Source organism: Phalaenopsis equestris, unplaced genomic scaffold (assembly GCF_001263595.1).
Source record: "Phalaenopsis equestris unplaced genomic scaffold, ASM126359v1 Scaffold198002, whole genome shotgun sequence".
In the NCBI taxonomy this organism is placed as follows: domain Eukaryota; kingdom Viridiplantae; phylum Streptophyta; class Magnoliopsida; order Asparagales; family Orchidaceae; genus Phalaenopsis; species Phalaenopsis equestris.
Genome location: NW_018217944.1, coordinates 93,100 through 115,347, shown reverse-complemented (window position 1 = coordinate 115,347; position 22,248 = coordinate 93,100). Strand labels below are relative to the sequence as shown.

The window sequence follows — 22,248 nt, the reverse complement described above, 5'->3', positions numbered from 1 at the left end:
GTGGCGGCAAGCGAGGAGGTAGGAAAGGAGTTTCAACAGCATGTTAGTGGAGCTGTATGGGGCCGCAACAAGAACAAGATGGAGGACTAAGGTTGGCGACAGGGAAAACCGGAAATGGGCGGGCTACAGATGTAAGGGCAGCAAGCGGCGCAAGGAATAGTGCGGGATGTAGGATGATAGTCAACATCTCGGAGCAAGATACAGTCGGAGCACCACCTGCCCTTGGAAACAACCCAAGGTAGATAAACCAAACATCAATAACTGTCCTAATAGAAAACTCAATTAAAATTGAACCACAACACAAGAAAAATACATACATACATACATACATACATACATACATACATACATATATATATATACATACATACATATATATACATACATACATATATATATATATATATATATATATAGGGAAGGCCCCTCCCCTTGGGCGGCAACCCTAAGCCATAAACATGGACCAGCCGGCTCTGCTCCTTTCTTGGTTGATCCAATTCAGCTGAATCGGCTTGTTCAGCTCGGGTCATTAAGTTTGGTAGAAAAATTCTAATTTGAATCTGAATTAAGCATAGATACAAGCCATTTGGGCACCGAAACACATTAAAACCTTTTGAATCTAAATCCTTGTAGATTAGAAATTTTTCCTTGCATGATTATATATGCCGACCCCAGTTTGTGGGACAAAAACTTGTTGTTGTTGTTGTTGTTGTATGCTTAATTAAATTGTTTGAACTTGAATGTTCATTTGGCAATTCATATCATAGTTGCTTCTGCACTAAGTTTGTTAGTTTTGTCCCAATTTATAATGACCAGCTAAAAATTATTTTTTACATCACTATTTATCTTATTATTTCTATATTTGTGTTTGGACAATTATGAAGTTAGTGCTTAGTGCATTAATTAATTTAGCTAGTATAGTGGAGTTATCAATGTGATAGGGTAGGTGTAGCTCCAGTGACGGACAAAATTAGAGAGAGTCGTCTTAGATGGTTTGGTCATATTAAACGTCAACCATCTGATGATCAAATTAGGAGAGCAAATATTTTAGATTCGACTTATGTTAAGAAAGACAGAGGTAGACCTAAGACCCTAAGAAGACTTGGGCTTATTGTATAAAAAATAATCTTAATTTATTAGAACTAAATGAAAATATGACACTAAATAGGACGCAATGGAGAAAAAGGATTCATGTAGCCGCCCCACGTAGTGGGTTTAAGGCTTTGTTATTGTTGTTGTGGTGGTGGAGTTATCAATTCATATTGTGCTCAATAGTTAAAACACTCACTCGGTTTACCATTTAGACTGCAACTTAGTTTACTTACATGATATCACATTTATAAGACTAAATCAATTGAATATAAAAATGGACATTAATGTTATTTAGTATAATTAATTTAATTGGGTTAAACACATAAATACTTGAGTGTTCGCCAATCAAAACATGCATATCTTTTTTCCTACATTCTTCATTTGTATTGGTTTAATTTATTGATTTAACAGCAAAATTTCTAGCTTTTGTGAGTGTTTTATTGTCAAAATTTGAGTTGGCATAACTAAAAAAAAAAAAAATCAAGATGCGTATGCCCATAAAATTAAACCCCTGCTTGATGCACCTTACCAATGCAACATGACCAAGGGACCCTAGCAGCATGACTTCTCTTATTGTGATAAAAGCATCACCGGAATTATCCAAACTTCATGTTTCTTTGCCAACCTAACAACTCCTACATACATCCAGTCATGTAAGGCTTATAAGAAAGCAGAAGCCTGATAAGGATAAATTTAAGATTTCAATTTAAAATGAAATGAAACAAATTTATCAGATACAGAAGCAATAAAACAGTTAATGAGAATGAAGCACTTAGGAGTCCGTTATGAAATTTTTTTATCCTTTCCATCCCTTCGGAGCAATTTCTATAATTGTAACAATTATCTGAAAAGGCAAGCAATTTTTTATCGCTAGTAAAACTTCTTCTAAAAGCTTCTTCGAAAGAGAGTGCATGAAGGGGAGGAGGGAGGGAGTAACATAGATGATAAGCATTCTTACCATATGCATTGCCAATATGATTTTGATTTTTGAAACCAGCAGAAACAGCTATGCATAGAATCATCATAATCCAATTAATGTCGGGAATATATATCTGTCCGAGAAAATTTTCTGATGTATGAACAACCTTAACTCTTGGAAAACATCCAAGAGCAAGCGCCTGCTTGATAATTGAAAATGTTGCTGATACTGTGGCTTGGCTAGCAATAATGGCTGCAGCTGTTGCAATCACAAACATAGGCCAGTATACACAATCTGTAATTCAGGAAAAAAAAATTATTATTATTTTTCAGATGGAAAGTATAATTGCTTCAAGCTAGAAGAGCTGAAACCGACCTGGAATTGACCGATAAAATGCGTCGAATACCTGATCTTGGTGTTGGATGATGTAAGCCGCTTGCCCTATGTATGCCAAAAGAAGGCATGGAAACACAACAAAAGAAAAAGCAATCTGCAAAAAATAGTTACATGCTAGAGTAACAAATTGTTACAAAACTGATGCAATGAAAAGTAAAAGATGAAAAGAGAATAACACGGAACTATGCGAAAAACCTCAGACAAGAAAAATCATGTGCAGATGAGAAGACGATTCACCGCACACAAGGAAAATTACAGTGAAAAACAAAAAGTGGAGCAGGAGCGGTTGGTTCTTTATGTATATCAAAACCTAGTGGAAATAACATGCATGATACATTTAAGCATATACAACGCCCTAATAAATTGATCTTAAAAAACATAACAATTTCTCCGCTACCACCATAAATCCTCCAAGAAAAAAATTTCTCATAATTTGGTTGGGTCATAGATGTCGCACCACACACTTTTCAATCCAAGGTTAACACAATTTGGGTCACAAATTCTAACACAGAAGAATTTGGAGTAAAGATTGCTAAAAAAGTAAACCTGAATAGCAGGAACTGGGAAATTACATAGGTCAGCAAATAATGCTTCAGATCCTGAAAAAAAAATTAATGAAATAGTCCATGTTAGAATCTCCTTCATAGACAAGAAGTCTATTGGCCAAGAGAAATCAAGTTTTATAAATTGTTGAGATGCCAACCTGTGATGCTAAGCATAATCCCACTAAGGAAAGTCCAATTCTGGCGGCCACATTTAAAATACTTAAATATATGAGCTGGATTGAAGGCTTTAAGAACTGAACTGTCATACTTCCATAAGTTAAATGCCCCTATGAATCCTATAAACAAAAACCAGAGGAGAACAACCGGAGCAAATACCCAGCTAACTCTGTCTGCACCATAATGTTGCATGCTAAACAAACCAATTAATATAATCACTGCGACCAGTATAACAACATCTGTGACATTGAAATTGACAGTATAAAAACCATCAGCTATGAATAACCAGCAAATATGCCAATATTGCACTTATTCCAATGGAACTAATGTACATCTTGTACTATGCTTGCCGGTAATAGTGCACATTATGCTAAATACAAAGAATGCAAATTTTGCATTATCTTTAGTGATATCAGAATTAGCCCAAAACAACAATAGAAAAATAAAAAAATATTTCTGAATTCAAAATTAGGAAATACAATCTCACAAACGGAAATAGGAATAGCAACAGACATGACACAATAATCTCAAACTAGGTTGGATTTCAAAGCGGTGGTGACAATCAGCGAGGTTTTGGTCCTTCGGAGAGGTAGCAAAGGGTTGGTGAAAGACTGGAAGGCGTGGCAGCATCAAAAGTGTGCTGGTAACTGCAAGGGCGAGGTGCAACAATCTCAAACTAGGTTGGATTTCAAAGCGGTGGTGGCAATCGGCGAGGGCTTGGTCCTTCGGAGAGGTGGCAAAGGGTTGGTGAAAGACTGGAAGGCGTGGAAGCATCAAAAGTGTACTGGTAACTGCAAGGGTGAGGTGCGAAGCTGCAGGAGCAACAAATATAGTTGCTGTCCTGGGCAGTGGTCGCAAGAAAGAGGGGGCTAGACAGCAGCGAGATGGCTGGGAAGGGATCTCCTGAGTTGCGATAGCAAGGGAGGATGACGGTGGCAGCAAAGGAAAGGAGTTGCGGCAATGACGACAAGCTGGAATTAGAGAAATGGATGGTCGGGCGGTTGTAACAGCAAAAAACAGCCGAGAACAATTGTTTTCAGGCGGCTGCAGTGAGCGGGAATCTTGACGACAAGTATGAGGAATGTGAGGGACTGCCAGACAGCAAGAGGACAGCTGTCCGGGGCGGCGGTAGCGAGGACAAGTGGCTGAATAGAAAACTGCATGGAAAACAACAATGTACGACTGTTCGGGGGCAGCTGCAGCAATGGAGGGCATTCGGGAGCCACGTGGGGATAATGCGGAAAGGAATTGGGAACATAATCATCACCTCAGAAGCAAGATACAACCGAAACACCACTCAAACCCTTAGATACAACCCTCGAAGAAAGAAAAAAGATGTTGGCGACTATCTCGACAAAAACTCACGCAAAAGCTAAACCCTAAGCCATAGAAGGCCCAGCCCATCTCTCCAATGTCTGAACCAATTCAGTCCAGGTAGAGACACAGCAGTTGCCGCGCCACTGTTGACACTTGACACCACACGTTATATACCAAGCAAAAAATGTTCCTTAGACCCCTATAATAGTAAATCTCACCATATGAAAATGTACAAAAGATTCCCTAGGTGCGATTTTCTGCATCACTTGCATAAATTAAAGCATATTAAAGGAAAACATCATCATTAGCTTTATCTCAATTACTTGGGTTCAGCTTTGTGAATCATCTTTCTGCATTATTTCTTATTGAGTGTTACATGACAACTTAATAATATCTTGTGAAAAACCTTTTATACAGCTTCATCCATGTTATATTAGTCTTGTGATTTTCTGCATCACTTGCATAAACTAAAGCACATTAAAGGAAATCATCATCATTATCATCATTAGCTTTATATCAATTACTTGGGTTCAGCTTTGTGAATCATCATTCTGCATTATTTCTAATTGAGTGTTACATGAAAACTTAAATCTATCTCGTGAAAATCTTTTTATAAAGCTTCATCCATTTTATATATAGTCTGGCCATTTTCCTTACACTTAAATGATCACTATACATATCTATGTTACATATCTAAGACACCAAATTTATTTCCTGTTGTTTATATTCATTAAATGCAACATCCGCCGATTAATATAATTATTCTTCAACATGCATTTTCCAGCTTTATCCACTCATACATCATAACAATCTCATTTTTGTCACAATGAACTTTAGCATCAACAATTTTATTGCCTGACATTAGGATCCAATCAAAATAACCAATATAGTTGCAGATTAAATATAACTTTAAATCTCCATGATATTATCCCATTACATAATATCCCTTCGTTACAATTTAACAAATCAATTCTAGAAGTTATAACCAGATTTATATCACACTTCTCTTTGTATACTAGATCCAAAAATAGAACTTCATCATCTAATAATATTGATGGTTCACCCACTAAAATAGCATAATCATATACTCGAACATTGCTCTATCAATCCTAAGCAATTTATCTCCCAAACATCCTCTTCATTGTTACAACTTTTTTTAATATTTCATATGTGAAAAGCATACACTGAAACAGCTCCCTTTAAATAATTTTTGTAAGAACTTTTACAGTAAATACAAAAAAGTATGGACATAATATTGATCCATATAACACTACTCCATAAATTTTTTTTATCGCAAGAACTAATTATAATACCAGTCAATGCTTTATCATATATACTTCGATAACTTGCATAATTTAAGTAAATGGCATTTTTTTCTCAATGCGCTTAAACCAATTCTTGTTATAATTGATCATGCCAAATCAAGATCAATAAAAATCACATGAAGATCCATACTTAACAATCTATAATTTTGATTAAGTATCTTCGCATAAAAATCACTTCATAGTAGATCTTCCTGGCATCAACCCAAATTGATTATATGATACCAATATGATTTTCTGAAGTATGTAATCTATCATCTCCTTATCTCTCTCTCTCTCTCATGAGCTCGATTCTACTATACTTAGCTTAATTATGAACACGTCTTTCCTCCCAAAATATTTTATCTCCAATCATTTAGCATCATCAAAATCTTTATATATATATATATATATTAAAAAAGATTGGTCAGAAGCTATGATACGAGCCCCCAACCAACCTCAAGTGCCTAACCACTCAATCTCGCACGGAGGCAGACTCGAACCCGTGACTCCAGAAGAATTAGAACTGACTTTGCAATATATATATATATATATTTAAATTCATTGCAATATCACCTACAACTCTCCATATCTCAATATCAAAAGTATATGGTTATGTTAAAAATCCAATGGCATAAATCTTACCATTGCTAACATTGGGCTGGTTCACCTTGATTCCACCAGTTGCTGAGAGAACTGCCAAAAGATACCATAGAATTCACACATCAGAAAAGAAATGCAAGAAGTTGCATCAATAATGGCTATTTCAGAAATGGAAAGCAAATCTTCTAATCCATTGTGACGGCATATTAAAAAAAAAGGAAAAAAATTAAGAAAATAATTTTTCTTAATCTTGTAAGTTGAAATGAAGATAAAAATAAAGATTAATAAAATAGGCAGATGATAGGATAGTAGAAAAGGTAAACCTGCAGCATAAGAGTCAGGTTGAGGAAAATTATACCTGAAATAGCTGGAGTAAGCACACCATCACCTATGGCTGTACAAGTCCCGATAAGAACTAGAACAAGAATAGCTTTTCTCTTGTATGCATGAGCCTCTAAACAGTTCTTAAATTTGGCTGGCAATGAATTCTCTTCATACGTTCGGCAACTGTATGTTGTTAGTTTTTCATCTGATCTGTGCTGGTTGGGAATGTCATTGATTTTTGCATGCCGGCAAAGTAGTGAGTATAGAGCAAAAGTTCCCCCTATAAAAACAAAAGCAGAACTTTCCTAAGTAGCTATAAATGGATGGGGCATTTACATACATACCACTCAATTCTTATGTATTTACATATCTAACACCTAAATTCTGCTTTTACATTTGTACCAACCAAATCTTTCAATCACAGTTTTAACTTTTAAAAAATGAAATACATCTTTCCATGCATTGCTAAGATGGTATGTATGTAAGAAATTGAAGTTTAGGTGTTAGATATGTAAATAGAGTTAGATATGTAAATAAATAGATAGGAATTGAGAGGTATGTATGTAAATCTTCCTAAATGGATTTATTGGCTTTGCATTCAACACTAAGTAGCAACACTCCACAGTTAATCGTTTCAGAATAATGTTGATTGGAACGTGAAAGAAAAATCAACAGTAGTTAATCATCCATATTCATAGTTAATAGAATCTCATCATCTAAGCCAATTTTACGATGTAACTTACAACATGGTGGCTACAAGAAGTTAGCAGTTGAAATATTTTAGCATCAATAAAATATTAAAGCAAATAAAAATGCCAAAAAAGATGTTCATCAAGCTAATTCAATAATTTACCAAAAAATAAAATAAAACTTTTACATAGCAAAATGACCACAAATTTAATTGGTTGCTGCAAAACCATTTCAGTTGCATCCAAAGATCAGCGAAATAAGAAAAAATAAGTTATATCCCAATTTCTTTGTTTAATTGGAAGACTAGGGAAACCATATGGTGACACTGGCACCAATATAATAGTCATTTAATTAATGAACAGGTTGAATAATTGTTGTTATATTATAATAATAATCGAATATATACTGAATAATTGGAGTAAATTCATGGCCATTCACATGCATGGCGCCAAAAACATAATAATTCCCATATTTCATTATCCAACATTCCAACAACCATATGTTCACACAACCACAAACAACATTAAGTTGCAAAATAAGCAGATGAACTTTATTGACCATAACTTGTTATTTTTCTAGTTTAGAATACTATCAGTAAGATAATAAGTAAATGTGGCCATAATCTTAAATATTTCAAGAATTTATAATGTTCATTTTATTGGTCATTAACTCCTACAACTTTTGTATTATTAAATTACAATTTTAAGAAAGACATTACATTTGAGGAGCATAATAAACAATATAATGAGGTACGTTATACATTAATCTTAAAAAAGTGAAATGGAATTATGTTGATATTTGTATCTAATGTAGGGTTCTAGCTATAAATAGAAGAAGTTTAGGGGTGTTTATTTTTAAATGTTGCGTGGCTCTATATAAGCCAAAGTATTAATGAAATGAGAAAGTTTTTAATTGCAAAATCATTTTTCAATTTGATATCAGCGCCCTAACCTTCTGACCAGCTGCTTGATCATCGGGATCGTGATCGGCGTCGTTCATGTAGAGACCAGCAACTCCGTTTTTTCTTCCTTCTTTGTCGCAGCGAAGCAGTCATGACCAGAGCAGAAGGAAGGACAAATGAAGTTGTGGTGTGACAACAAATCGACTATCAACATTGTTAACAACCAAGTGCAACACGATAGAACTAAACATGTGGTAATTGATAGATTCTTTATTAAGGAGAAGCTAAATAATGAATTATTGGAACTAAGTTATGTAGCTACTGCAGAGCAGGTGGTAGATTGCCTAACTAAAGGACAAGCTCTGTGGAGTCAACTAGATTATGTGAAAAGATGGGCTTAGTAAATATCTTTCGCCGAGCTTGAGGGGGAGTGTTGAGATTTATATCTAATGTAAGGTTCTAGTTGTAAATAGAAGAATTTTAGGGATTTAATTGTAAATATTGTGTGGCTCTATATAAGCTAAAATATTAATGAAATAAGAAATTTTTTAATTGCAAAATCAGTTTTCAATTAATTAGCTCAAAAGAAGATGCACCATAATGATGGGCAAGATAATAAACAAAGAAGAAGAGATTGAGACCTCACCATAATTATGGGCATCATTATAGAAAAATCATAACCGAAGGTTTCACCAATGAAATCATCATCCTCAAAATAAAAGAAAAAAGCATGTCGCCATCATTCCCCCTGCTTTCCTTATCCTTACAAAAACTTGCCTATCCCTTTCTTATGTTCTTTTACACCTTCTAGGAGCCTTAGAAATGTATATCTAGTATCAGAGTCCAACAAACCCTAAATTTTTAGGAATTTGTCCTTCCTACACCTAAACCAAGACTCCATAAAACCTAACCTAACACCCTCACCAATAAAACTTTTCTATGCATCATCCACCTAGCCCTTAACCCGAAACCATATTTTTCTTTTGCGTCAAAACTTCAATTGGAAGAATAAGACGTCATGCTACCAAAGAGAAACCATTAACGTGGGTGTTTAGGAGCTCACAATGGAAGACATGCAAAGTGAAATCTTTCAACTAAAACAAAGGCTTGACGCCTTTGAAAGAAAACAACCCAGTAAGATCACCCATAGCCATAACGATGACTCACCAAATGGAGAAGAAAAATAAATCCCTTATTAGAAAATCATTAATGATGAGGAACTAATACCTTGTAGATTTGGTATGAAATATTAGTGGGGAAGCCAAACAATTGAGTAAAGATTGACTTACCTGATTTTAATTGGCACATGGATCCAAACAAATTCATTAAGTGATTCCAAATAGTAGAACATGTTTTTGAGCACAAGGACGTTCCGCCAAATAGAAGGGTCAAGCTAGCAACTATTAAGTTAAGGAAGAATGCTTCTTTGTGATGAAAAAACTTGCAGCGTTTACGCCAGCATGAGAGAAAAAATAATATCACTTTCTGGTACAAAGATAAAATGAGAGATGCAACGCAAGTACCTACCTACACATTATAGATAAGACATGTGACGCGGGAGCTTTCCCGCACAGAGTTTTCAAAATATCATAGCTGCTACAGTACTATGGGATTCAATATTGTGGGAGATGTGAAATGGGCCACCGAAATAATCTCATTTTCCTTTTTTATGCTCTCTTTCATACTATCTTTCATTTCTTTTTAATAATTTCCTATAGATGTGTTTTATTAGAGTTTGGAAGTCAGTTCTTATAGAGTTTTCTATCAAGATAGCTACAACATCCTTGGTTTCCCCTTTTAAGACTGTATCCAAAGGCGAGAAGGTGCTTCAATTGGAAGTTGTCTAAGGTGGTGATCTCCTTCCAAGGCATTGAGTGGTGCTCCGATTGTAGCTCGTTCACTATAGGGTATTTATTTTTACCCAACTCCTCCACGACCTTTCCAGCTCCGCCATTGCCTTCCCCTCCCTCCACTTCATTGCCCTTGCAGTCCTAGCCCTCCCCCTTCCTCACCGTGTTGTTTTGACCATTTTCCAGCCCTCTGTACATCTTGCAATAGCCCAGGACAGCAGTCTTGGTGTCTTTTTACGGCAGTCCCACCACCTATTTCATTCATTCTAGCCATCCCCATTGTTGTCGCAGCGCCAAGACATCACTCCTCTTGATGTCCTGCCATTCACAACCCTTCCACTTCGCTACCCCTTGCTGTCCTAGCCCTCCCCTTGAATGTTGCTGCCGTTCCAAGACCTCTGCTTCACTGCCAATGCAATTCCAACTCCTCCATTTGCTATCCCAGCAAACCACAACCCATTTTAGACTCCTACCACCTAGTCGACCTCCAACATCCCCAGATTGAGCTCTAGATGATTTTGTGTCTTGTTTTGTTGTAATTTCTCTTCTAAGTATGTTTGGTTATAACCGTGTATTTGTGTTTAGTAATAACATTTGATTTTCCTATTGTGGTTTGAGTTAACTTTGGTATCATTTGACATCATAGCTAATCTAACCCTAGTCCTATCCTAGGGTTTCTAGCATCCCCATTACTCAAAAAATTTTCTTTCACCCCAAACTTACACACCTCCTTCCACCTGCCTATACCCAAAACCACAACCATGCCACCACCGAGACAATTGTCAGATCTAATCAAGAACTTATGATGGATGGCATACAATGGCTACTTCGTCAAGTGTTGTCATTGAGAAAAGAACCCAGGGCAGGATCACCATCGATTGTAATATTGAAAGCCGCAAAGGAGAGTAAGTACAACACATGAACCCCTTTCGAATGGATGATTCTAGTGGATAAGAAGACATACCACAATGCTTCGGGGTGGTACGGTATCAACAAAGATCTAGAGCTAAAGTGCCCATTGGAAGATACAAAGATGAGGTGTCGGTTAGAGGATACAAAAACGAGATGTTTGTTTGAGAATACAAAGATAAGACACCTATTGGAGGATACATAAATGAGAAGATACAATGATAGGGCATATGTTAGAGGATACAAAGATGAGATGCATGTTAGAGGAAACAGACATGAGATGTATTGCCTATTGCAAGATACAAAGATTACAAGCCTATTGGAGGAGACAAAGTTATAGGAATGAAAGTGGACCTACCAAACTTCGAAGGGAGGATGGATACAGATTACTTACTCGAGTAAATGCAGACTGTTGAGCTGAGTTTTGACTATAAAGAGGTGTCAGATGACATATGAGCGAAACTCATCGTTATCAAGCTGAAGAAGAATGCTACTTTGTGATGGAAAAATCTGAAGAGGAAGAGAGAGAAAAGAACAAGACATAATCACTTTTTGGAAGAAGATCAAATAGGAGATGTAGCGACAGTACCTACCCTCACACTATCAGCAGGATATTTTCTTGAAGCTCTACTACGTGGAATAAAGTGTGCTATCAGTGGAGGAGTACACAACAGAACTTATGCAGCTTAAATTGAAGAAGTATTTGGGAGACCTAAAGCCCGCCATCAGTAATTTGGTCTAGTTGCAACCCTATTAGACACTAAGGGACATGCAAACTTTAGCACTGAAAGTGGTGATATAAAAGAAGCAGAGCAAACGACCACTGTTAGTCAAACAATCACCCACAGTTGGAAACCTCAGGAGACCACATCTCAGGGAGTGGAGCAGTTTTTCAAGAGTAGGACAAAGCCACTCAGAGTGAGAAAAAGCCTGAGAAGATTATAGTCCTGACCAGAAAATACTCTAGGTGTCATGATTTTGGACACATCGTTTCTAGATATCCGACAAGCCGAGTTGTGACTTTCATCAAATAGGGAGCAATATAAGAAGTTAGCAACAAGAAAGCAATTAAAGAAAAAGGTGAGGAGTATCAGCTTCCACTAGATGAGGGTGAGATGCTTGTGATTTGATGAGTCCTTCAAACTGAGACGTCAAGGGAGCAATAGTGATTTTCCCACAATATATTCTACAATCGTTGCACCGTGAAGGGAAACGTATGCAACATCATTATCAATGGAGGTATCAACAAGAATGTGGCGTCAACACTAATGGTGGATAAGTTGAGCATTATGACTTAATAACATCCTCGTCCATGTCCTCTAACATGCTTGAAGGAGAACATGATCAACATTAACTGGAGGTGTCTCGTGAAATTTTTTATTAGGAGCCAACTGTAGAATCATGTTTGGTGTTATGTTGTGGTCATGAATGTCTGTCATCTTTTATTGAAGAGACCTTAACAATATGATCACAAGACTCAACATGATGGGTACAAGAATACCTACTAATTCACCAAAGATGGCAAATGTATAGTCCTTCTACCTTTTGTTGAGTCAGAGATTACAGGTGCTCTTGCAGTACAAAAGCGTCGGGAGGATCAGTCCTAGTAATGACAGAGGACCGCGAGAGAGAAATGTCGGTAGTAAATATAGGATAGTGAGTACAGAGAAAGTTTCAGGACATCTTGTTCGCTAGCTTACCACCATGGTCGAAAACATTCAAGGAGATTCAGATTGCCCTCACCCTAGATTGGTTTGAAACAACCTTGGGTTACTTCTGAAGAATTCAACAGAATACACTTGGCATGGAATCCCTGTTCAGCTCAGCAAGGTAACCCAACTAGTTGGACTGATATGGAAATTTGCTCGCAAGTGGGAAAAACTCCTCAGGTGCTTTGGGGGATAGTGCAGTATCCAGTGATATCCCGGTGCTTCTCGAGCTGCAGTTAAAGATTCCTCAATCTCGAATTATAGTAGATCTGCTACTTTTAACATGCAAATAGAAGCTTCGACGAGTGAGGCCACTCATCGAAACTCCGCCAACCCTGCGAGATTAATACGGGAGCTTTTTAGCATAGAATTTTTGCGATACTATAGCTGCTATAGTACTGCGGGATTCAATATCACGGAAGACGGGTTGTCGAAATAGTCTTGTTTTACTTTCTTGTACTTTTTTACCTATTATATTTCATTCATTTTTTAGTTATTTCCTTTCTTATGCTTTCTTTTCTATTATCTTTCATTCATTTTTTAGTTATTTTTTATATACGTGTTGTATTAGGGTTTGGAAATTAGTTTTTATGGTATATTTTGTTAGGAAAGCCACAAGAATCCAAGGTTTCCTCTTTAAGGGTTGTATTCAAAAGTAAGAAGGTGTTCTGGTTATAACTCATTTGAGGTGATGATCTCCTTCCAAAAAATCGAGTGTTGCTCAAGATGTAGCTCATTTCCGAGGGGTATTTATCATTACGCAACACTTCCGCGGCCTTTCTAAACGTCGTCATTGCCTTCCCCTCCCTTCTTTTCATTAGCTTCGTAGTCTCAACCCTTCATCTTCGCCACCGCGCCTGTTCCCTCCCCCGCCTGCTGTTTCGACCGTTGTCCAACCTCCCGTACTTTTTGCAACCACCCAAGCTAGCAGTCTTATTGTTCTTTTTCCTACAGTCCCGCCACCCAGCCCCTTATTTCATTCATTCCAACCACCCCCTTATTGTCACAGCCCCGGGATAACATTCCTCTTGCTATCTTGATGTTCACAACCCTTTCCCTTCGTTATCCCTTGTTGTCCCAACCCTCTCCTTGGTTGTCGTTGTTGTTTTAGACCCTCTGCTTGACCGCCAACACAATCTCTTTTATTGTCCCAACAAACCACAAACCATAACCATTTCAACCTCCTAGCACCTAGCACCTAGCCGGCCTTCACCACCCTCAGATCAAGCCTTAATGTGAGTTTGTGTATTGTTTTGTTGTAATTTCCCTTCCAAGTGTGTTTGATTATTTTTAACAATAGTATTTATTTCTCCTATTATGGTTTGGATTAACTTCAGTATTAATATGTTCTTGAGACTTCATCACTTATGACAAAAAGATCTCTCAATAAAGTACATAGCAGAGTTCTAAATGTTTATATTAAAGTGTAAGCTGCTGGAGCGGAGAAGAGCACTATAGCTCGATATATGGGGGGACTGAGAATATTCATTGACAACATGGTACGGTTACAAGCCTATTGTACGTTACAGGATATCCATACTCTAGCCTAGAAGGTGGAGAGACAACATAGCAATATCAGGCCCACACCACATTGTAAATAGGGGGGTTCAACCAGTGAGTCAAGCAGCAAGAGTGCGGCCAGTATAGCACTCAAGCCAAGCCCACTAGAGAAGAAAATAATCCAAAGTGAAGAAAAGATGTAGCCCACTTGCATTCCCAAATCCGTCACAACTAGGAAATGCTTCAATTGTCATGGCTTTTGACACATTACATTAGATTACCCAACAAAAGGATGGTCTCGTTCAAGGAGAAGGAAGCAATGGAAAATAGAAATAGTGGAAATCATTGACACATGGAACACTGAAGAAGTTGAGAATGTAAAAGAGGAGTACCAACTTTCAGCTTATGAGCGATAGATGTTAATAATTCGATGGATCCTTCGGATTGAACCTATGAGGGAAGCACCATTAGGACTAACATTAGTTATCCTAGATGACTGTGAGTTCAAGGAGCTGATACCAGACATTCCAGCCCTAGATAAGTGAATTTTAGGATGGTTTATCTACAACCTACCACCTAGGTTGCTACTACTTAGAGAGGTCTAGCATGACAACGCATCAGATAGAAATGATAATCTAACGGAACCTTCAGACTGAGCCTATGAGAGAAGCACCACCAGAATTAACATTGGTTGTTCTAGATGAGAGTGAGTCCAAATAGTTGATAACAAACACATGTCGGCCTCAAGTAAATTTCAGCATTGTCTAACCTATAACCTACCCCTTAAGTTGCCACTAGTTAGGAAGGTCCAGTATGTCATCACATCAGATAGATATGAGAATTTTTTATTGATTTTTTGAAAACTCTACGAAATAAATTCAGCAATAAGTTTCAGTTCAATTCAACAGTGCACCCATGGACAAAGATTGTCAGACAAGAGTGGTAAATTGTAGTTGTGGACATCTTCTTTAGTGTTTTATGAGAAGAACATTAAACAGTGGGATCCAGATCCTTCCAAAGATGAGGCCAAAGCCTTTCCTACATAGGGAGAGTGATGCGAAGCTGATTGAACATTGTTATGCGGTTTGCAGAACTCTAGCGATCGTGGAAGGAAGTATCACCCGTGGCGGAGTCCCATTCCTATATTCATTTGATTTCTTTCCTTTCTTACTTTTTTCCTATATCTCTATTTCTAATTAGAATTTTTTATGAAAGAACTATTTATATATTGTTATTTCTTATTTTATTAGACTTTTTTCTTTGCTTATGTTTTTTGAAGTTATTTTTTCCTGGGTTTCTATATTGTAGTGTATCTTTGGATTTCTTTCAAGTGTTGTGTCTATAACTTGATAGAATCGACATGATGATCATTTTTGGAAATTCAAAGGCACATTATCCATTGAACTTACTGTTTAGTGATGTTTGACAACAGGAGGTTGTTGTTGGGTAGAGGAAAACAGTTGTTTCCTCTTCTGGTCCGCTTTCCCGCCGTTGTTCATGCCAGAATTCAGTCACCATCCTTGCCCCCACTTTCCTTACCCCTCCTACAACTTACCTAACCCTTTTTTGTACTCTTTTACACCAAATAATCCTCGAACGGTATGACAATAAAAACTGTTTTTTAATAAAACCATTAAGATTAAGTTATTTAAATGTTATTTTTACTGAATTTAATTAACTATTTAATTGCTTAATACACTAAGTTTCCTATCATTTGCACTTAGCATTACATGCAAATGCAATGATGGATGTGCTAAGCAATGATTGAGATACATGTAACGAGATAAAAGGTATAATGCTATGAATCATGTTAGTATATTATGTTCTAATATTAAACACCCACGAAAACTTCATTTCCCATAATCTCCAATGAATTCAATTTCAAATTGAAGTGTTAGGTTCTATACTTGTATAAGAAAACATAATTTGAGACCGTTTACAATAGGAAAACATTTTGAGGCATTCGATTTGAAGAGATAAATCATCCATTAGGTAAGATATGTAAATTTTAATGCAGAAAGCAAATTATTTTAGTCAATTTCCTGTATACTTATTTACAAATTACACAAATGAGTGCATTATAGTAGAAAATTTTAATATTTTAAAAAACATGTTGACAACCGTATTACTCATACGTACCTGTCCACATGAAAATTTTGATAATTCAAGCTCATAATTGAATGCATTATGATTATACAAATATTTTATTAATTGACGATACTTTTAAATGTAAGAATCTAGTATTCATAAATTTCTCATTTGTGTAAATTAATATTCAACGTATTTGAAAAGGATTCACAAATTTATTTTGAAGTTCAATAATAAAATATGTTGTACCAAAGAAATGTCATATCATGAAATGCAGGTTGACAACGATATATTTATGATACCTATATAGGTGGGGGAAAATAATCCCCACCGAAGACAAAGAAGTTCTCAAGTAATTTAATAGTAATAATATTGAATTCAGCCGGGACCCTAATTAATTTTATAATGTAGCTTTTGGATTGTCATTATAGCCTATGTAATGTGGTGTAGATTTACAACTCACTATATTATGATGTCAGTAAACCTAAACAATCATAAGTACATCAATGTACAAGTAATTAGATAATTGACAGAAAACGAGAATATAATGAACTGTATGAAATTGCTTGTATATGGCTTATTAATTGATAGATCCACCCCCATGTTAATAGTTAATGTTAGTGAATAACATCATGTCAGCCACATAAAATAATTTGTTCCCATCTCGTAATTCTAAGCTTTTGATTTGGGCCGTGACATGCGTTGCACAATCTATCTTTATACCCTGTTTAATGTGGTGTAGATTTATAACTCACTACTTTATGATGCCAGTAAATATAAACAATCATAATAAATCATTCAAAACATAATTAGATAATCGACAGAAAATGAGAATTTAATGAACCACATAAAAATGCATGTATGTGCATATTAACTGATACAATTCACCATGTTATTAGTTAATGTTAGTAAATAACATCATTTTATCTACAATAAATCATCTATTCCCATCTAATAACTCTAAGCTCTTGGGTTGGGCCATGACATTCGTAGCACATTCTATCCTATTTGTTCTCATCTTGTAACTCTAAACCCTCATATTGGTCTGTGACATGTGTTGCACAGTCTGTCCTGATATTAGGTTGTCATTATAGCATTCAAGAAGAAGAAACAACTATTGTAAAGAGTGCAATAAATTCTTCTTCTTCTTCTTCTTTGTAGATATACATAGGAATTTAAAAAGGGGGTGCTCCTATTATATATAAGACGACAGTGGCTTGCATTGTTAGTAGATCATGTACTATACTCTCTCTCCTCATAGACATATACTTGATTGAAACTAAACCTCGTATATCTTAGTTTTTCTTTTATGATTGTTATCTATTTTTCTTTTAAGATCAAACTGGCAAATCAATCAAGATATTGATTGATGCTTCCGCTTTGAGTCATTTAGCTTCCTTGTTACAATATAGACTTCAGAAATTCGTGATCAAGTTTCTCTTTCTATTTATACTTCATTGAAAACATCATTACCCTATACCCAACTACTTGGATATCACCATAAACAACTAAGAAGCTGTAGCCTTCCAATGAAGCATTAGTAATTTTAGATCCATGACAATAACATTGAAAGCAATATTTTTAGTGATTCGATTAGTTCTCCAATCGCTAAAAGTAATCCAAGAACCTAAGTTAAAACTTTTCCAATATTTAATATAAAAGGGATAATTAGTAACAAAAGAAAGTTTAACAAGAAATATATTGTGTTTGTAAAAATTGAGCACCAAAATCAGTTACAAAAGATACAGTTAATGGTGAAGTTTACATTTTGTCTATCATGCAATATCCAACTCAGTCTTGTTAAGAAAAGAAACATGCCTTACAGGTTGCTATTCGACAAACAGTTTATTTAAGAAGTATTCTTTGTACCTGGCTTTGTCTATGATCATCTATACAAGTGTGAGAAAAAAAATGAAATTAATATTGTTAAATATAATGGTAATACTTCACCTTGACCATTATCATTCGCTCTTAGCACCACAAAAACATATTTGAGGAGTGGGATAAGAGTTAGCGTATATATAATCAGAGACAGAGCTCCGATAATATCTTCAGGATCCTTTACTCCATGAGAAAACGTGTTGTAGAAAACATACAAAGGTGATGTCCCCAAATCTCCAAACACCACCCCAAGACTCTGGAATGCGAGTCTTAGAATTAACAATGTAGAAACTTTCTGCAAAGCAAAATCAGGAATGTTTAGCTTATATGAGACAATGGCATTCATTCTTTCCAGGCCCGAGCAAGAAAGAATTCGTTCTTATTTATTCCCCAAGCATTCTAAATACTAAATAGTGAGAGGTGAAAATAGAAAGGAGCATAAAGTACAAAAGAATTCCCAAATTTAGAAATAATGAAAATTACATTTGATAACAGGTCCTTCATCAGCTGTAACTATCTAAATTGTGAAAAGGAAACAAGAGAGACATCTCCTGACCAATGCATAAAAAATGTATATTTCATGACAAAAATTATCCTAAAAATGAACATATCTCGCATATAGGCACCACAAATTAAACAAGTGCCAGCCAATGGCCATTCACAATGACCTGACTCCGTAGAGACAAACTTAATATTAAAAGGTGTAAGGGCCCAGCCTAATGATCCTAGGATACGAAGAGAATCACATTGGACCTGGTTGTAGCAAGAGGAGAACCCCAATATCAAATCCAAAACATATGATTCTCCTTAATGTCTAAGGTCTCTTTAGAAGAATTACAAATCCTTGAATAAAAAAAATCATTGAGCCATTATTAATCATCACAGACAAATAAATGAAAGTGAAATAAACCATAACATCATTTAAGAAATTATTCAGATTACAACAAAAGAATCATTTAAAATAATTATGGTATGATATAAATAAACAAAATACTACTTTATCATAATTATAAAATATTATATTTACAATATCTCAATCAGCTGCCCAAACAACATGCCAACCTAACCTTCCTTGAAGCCAAAAACCATGGATATAAAATAAGATGAGCAATAAGCCCTTTCATGCTATACAAAACTTACAACAGACTTCAAAGCATAGAATGGAGAGCAATATGCATTTTTCTAGTCAGCTTGTAATCATAGTGATACCAGAATTAACCCAACTTCAATAGAAAAATAAATATTATTACCTAAAGCAAATATGAGATTAGAACCAAAAACACTTGAAACAAAAATACAGTGACAATCGCAAACAAACACAACTAAAATGTATCCAAAGTTGGTGGTTAGTTTGATAAGTGGATGGCAGGAGGAAGGTGATGAGGTGGTGGATGGCTATAGGAGAAAGAAAGGAAAGTTGCAGGGGACTGCGATGGGGAGAGCTGGAGGTTGGTCGGCTGAAAAACAACAACACGGGCTGGTTGGAGGGCTAGAACAACAACAAATAGCCAAGAGCGGTCGGTTGTTCGAGGCGGTGGCAACAATGAGGAACATGTGGGACTGCAAAGGGTTGTCTTCGGGACGATCGCTGCGAAGAGGGTGGCTGGACAGCGAAGACGGGTAATTGGAAGGAATGGCAACAAGATGGGAGGCAAAATGTAAGAATTATCTAAAATTAGAAAGTAGTCGAGTGATAGACTCATATATATGTAAACTACTAGGAATATCCTGTATAATTCACATTAAAGTAGAGGAAAAAAATATAACATCAATCATATTGTATTATCTCGCCTATAAATGGGGAGATCATGTCATTCTTCACTTCTCTCTCTCTCTTGATTTATCTATTTCTTGGGTTATAATTCATGGACAAATCAAAATTCAACATTTTAAAAGAACAGACAAATCAGAATTCAACAACACCTATCTCAAAACAAATCCAGCAGATTTGAAATTCACAACCTTTTTTTTTTTGTCTTTATATCCTAATACAAAGTTATTTACAACTATAATAACATCATAATTTAACTAAAAATCATCCAAAAAAGAAACGAGCAGAGCAACTACTAAAGAATACCTTCTCTCCATGCATATTACCAATCTTATCAGCCTCTTCATCCATCGACTGATCAAACTTCTGTTCCAAATCCCACATGCTCCCTCTGTCCCCAACCTCCACCACTGACGGCGACCCCATCAAAACCCTAAACCACCCTCAATCTCCACTCACCACCCAAATGCCAAAACCAGAGTTGAACTGGCCCAACAACTCTCCTCAAACCTTTGAATCACCTCAAAGACCCACCATCTTAGAGCCCAGCACTCCGTCTTGGCAGAGAAAAGCTGAAGAAGAGAATTCAACAGAGGAAAGCAGTGCGCTGCTCTCTCTCCAGTAGAAATTTCTGCAGGAGCATCGAAAGGCTAAGGCTTCAAGACGAATCAGCCACCTTATTTAAATGGAAGCGTGGAGAGCGACTTGGAACAATAATCTACGATTCAACGGAGGGTGGCGACGTTTATATATCAATATTTTTTTCTAGAAGTTTCTTAGAAGTTGCGTTCTCTGCAATGGAACTTCTCCAAATCCTCAAAGGAAGCTTTATATAATTCTATATTATTAATATGTTAAGTCTAATTGTAAGTAGGATGAATAATAAATTTAGTGGGGGAAGAGCTCGTGTTAAGTCTAATGTACTTTGAAGAAATATTTTAAAATAGAGAAATTTTCGTACCTACAGAATAATACTTATATATTTACATCTAATATTTGAAATTTAATATTTATACTTATAATATTTTAGTATCATAAATTTATATAAAAAAAAGTTATGTTTCTCTTCTATAGAGATAATGATGACATTAATTGGGTGATTTAAATGTGATGCGTGCTAGAAAATTCGAGATTGTTGAGTTATGAATTATCATCTTAGCGTTGTGTGAGAATTCAACACACACTCAAGTAAAAGAGAACAAACAGTAATGACATTAGAAGTTTTTCATGAAAAATTAGTAAAGATAAAAAATCACGGGATCTGACCTAGATGTAAAAATCAACTATAGGTTAATAATTGCAGAGAGCAATTGCCCCACAAAAGAGACAGAGTTACTAGGTTTTCCACGTTACAATGTAGACTGACGGCTTTCGGTCGGTGACAGTCGACGGTGATTGGTGGTGATCGACGGTGGTCAAGGGTCAACGACGGTCGTTGGTGCTCAACGACAACAGTAGTGCTCGACAACTGTCGGTGATTGTCGATAATGGCATCGGTCAATGACAATCAATGAAGGTTGGCGATGATCGACGGCGGCCGAGGACGGTCGGTGGTGGTTTGTGGGGGCTGGCGATGATCGACGATGACAGTGGTGGTGCTGGACTTCTGCTCATTCTCAAAGGTTAGAGTTTGAAGTTGTGATAACGTTCGTAAGCCAAATAGACCAAAGTTGGGAGTTGCATGAGCTATAACTATGTCTATAGGTCACAAAGGTTAGAGTTGGGAGTTGCACAAGCTGTGATAATATGCATAGGCCACAAAGGTCAGAGTTGGGATCCGCACTAGCTATGATAATATTTATAGGACGCAGATGACATAATTTGAAGATACATGAACTATGATAATGTTCATAGGTCACAAAGGCCAAAGTTGTGAGTTATACTAGCTATGATAACGTTTGTAGGCTGCAAAGTCTGAAGTTAGGAGCTAAATGAGCTGTCAATCTTATATGTCGTAGTGGTGGAATGTAAGAAAAGAGTTTAAGAAATTAGAAGAATGTCATTGTATCATGAGTACGACCATTATAAGCAGTTATTGTGGGGTGCATTGTTAAACTATTTTTCAGATGTTTCATTGCAATATATGCAGAGTGCTTTGTTGCACAATATTTGATGCATTATTACAATATTTTTGGGGTATGTTATTGCACCATATTTGAGGTGTTTTTTTACACCATGTTTGAGATGCATTGCCACAATGTATGTGGGTTGTGTGTTGCGTCATCTTTGGGGCATTGCTAAACCATATTCAGGATGCAATGTTACACCATCTTCG

At 36.2% G+C, this 22,248-nt stretch overlaps 1 protein-coding gene across 4 annotated transcripts in view; it reads right to left on the bottom strand.

Annotated features, from left to right (window-relative positions):
• Positions 1-20,672, bottom strand: part of LOC110035519 (probable potassium transporter 11) — a 35,193-nt gene extending 14,521 nt beyond the window's left edge. For all 4 annotated transcript variants that reach the window (XR_002295150.1, XM_020739750.1, XM_020739751.1 and 1 more), the window contains exons 1-8: positions 20,280-20,672; positions 18,272-18,497; positions 6,709-6,954; positions 6,393-6,443; positions 3,111-3,368; positions 2,954-3,006; positions 2,387-2,501; positions 2,051-2,305 (exon numbers count right to left, since the gene is read on the bottom strand). Coding sequence is in view for 3 of the 4 variants with exons in the window: in XM_020739750.1 (XP_020595409.1) it covers positions 2,051-2,305; positions 2,387-2,501; positions 2,954-3,006; positions 3,111-3,368; positions 6,393-6,443; positions 6,709-6,954; positions 18,272-18,497; positions 20,280-20,399 (1,324 nt within the window). In the remaining variant the exon portion in view is untranslated. The remainder of the gene's footprint in view (positions 1-2,050; positions 2,306-2,386; positions 2,502-2,953; positions 3,007-3,110; positions 3,369-6,392; positions 6,444-6,708; positions 6,955-18,271; positions 18,498-20,279) is intronic.
• Between the last annotated feature and the right edge of the window lie 1,576 nt (positions 20,673-22,248).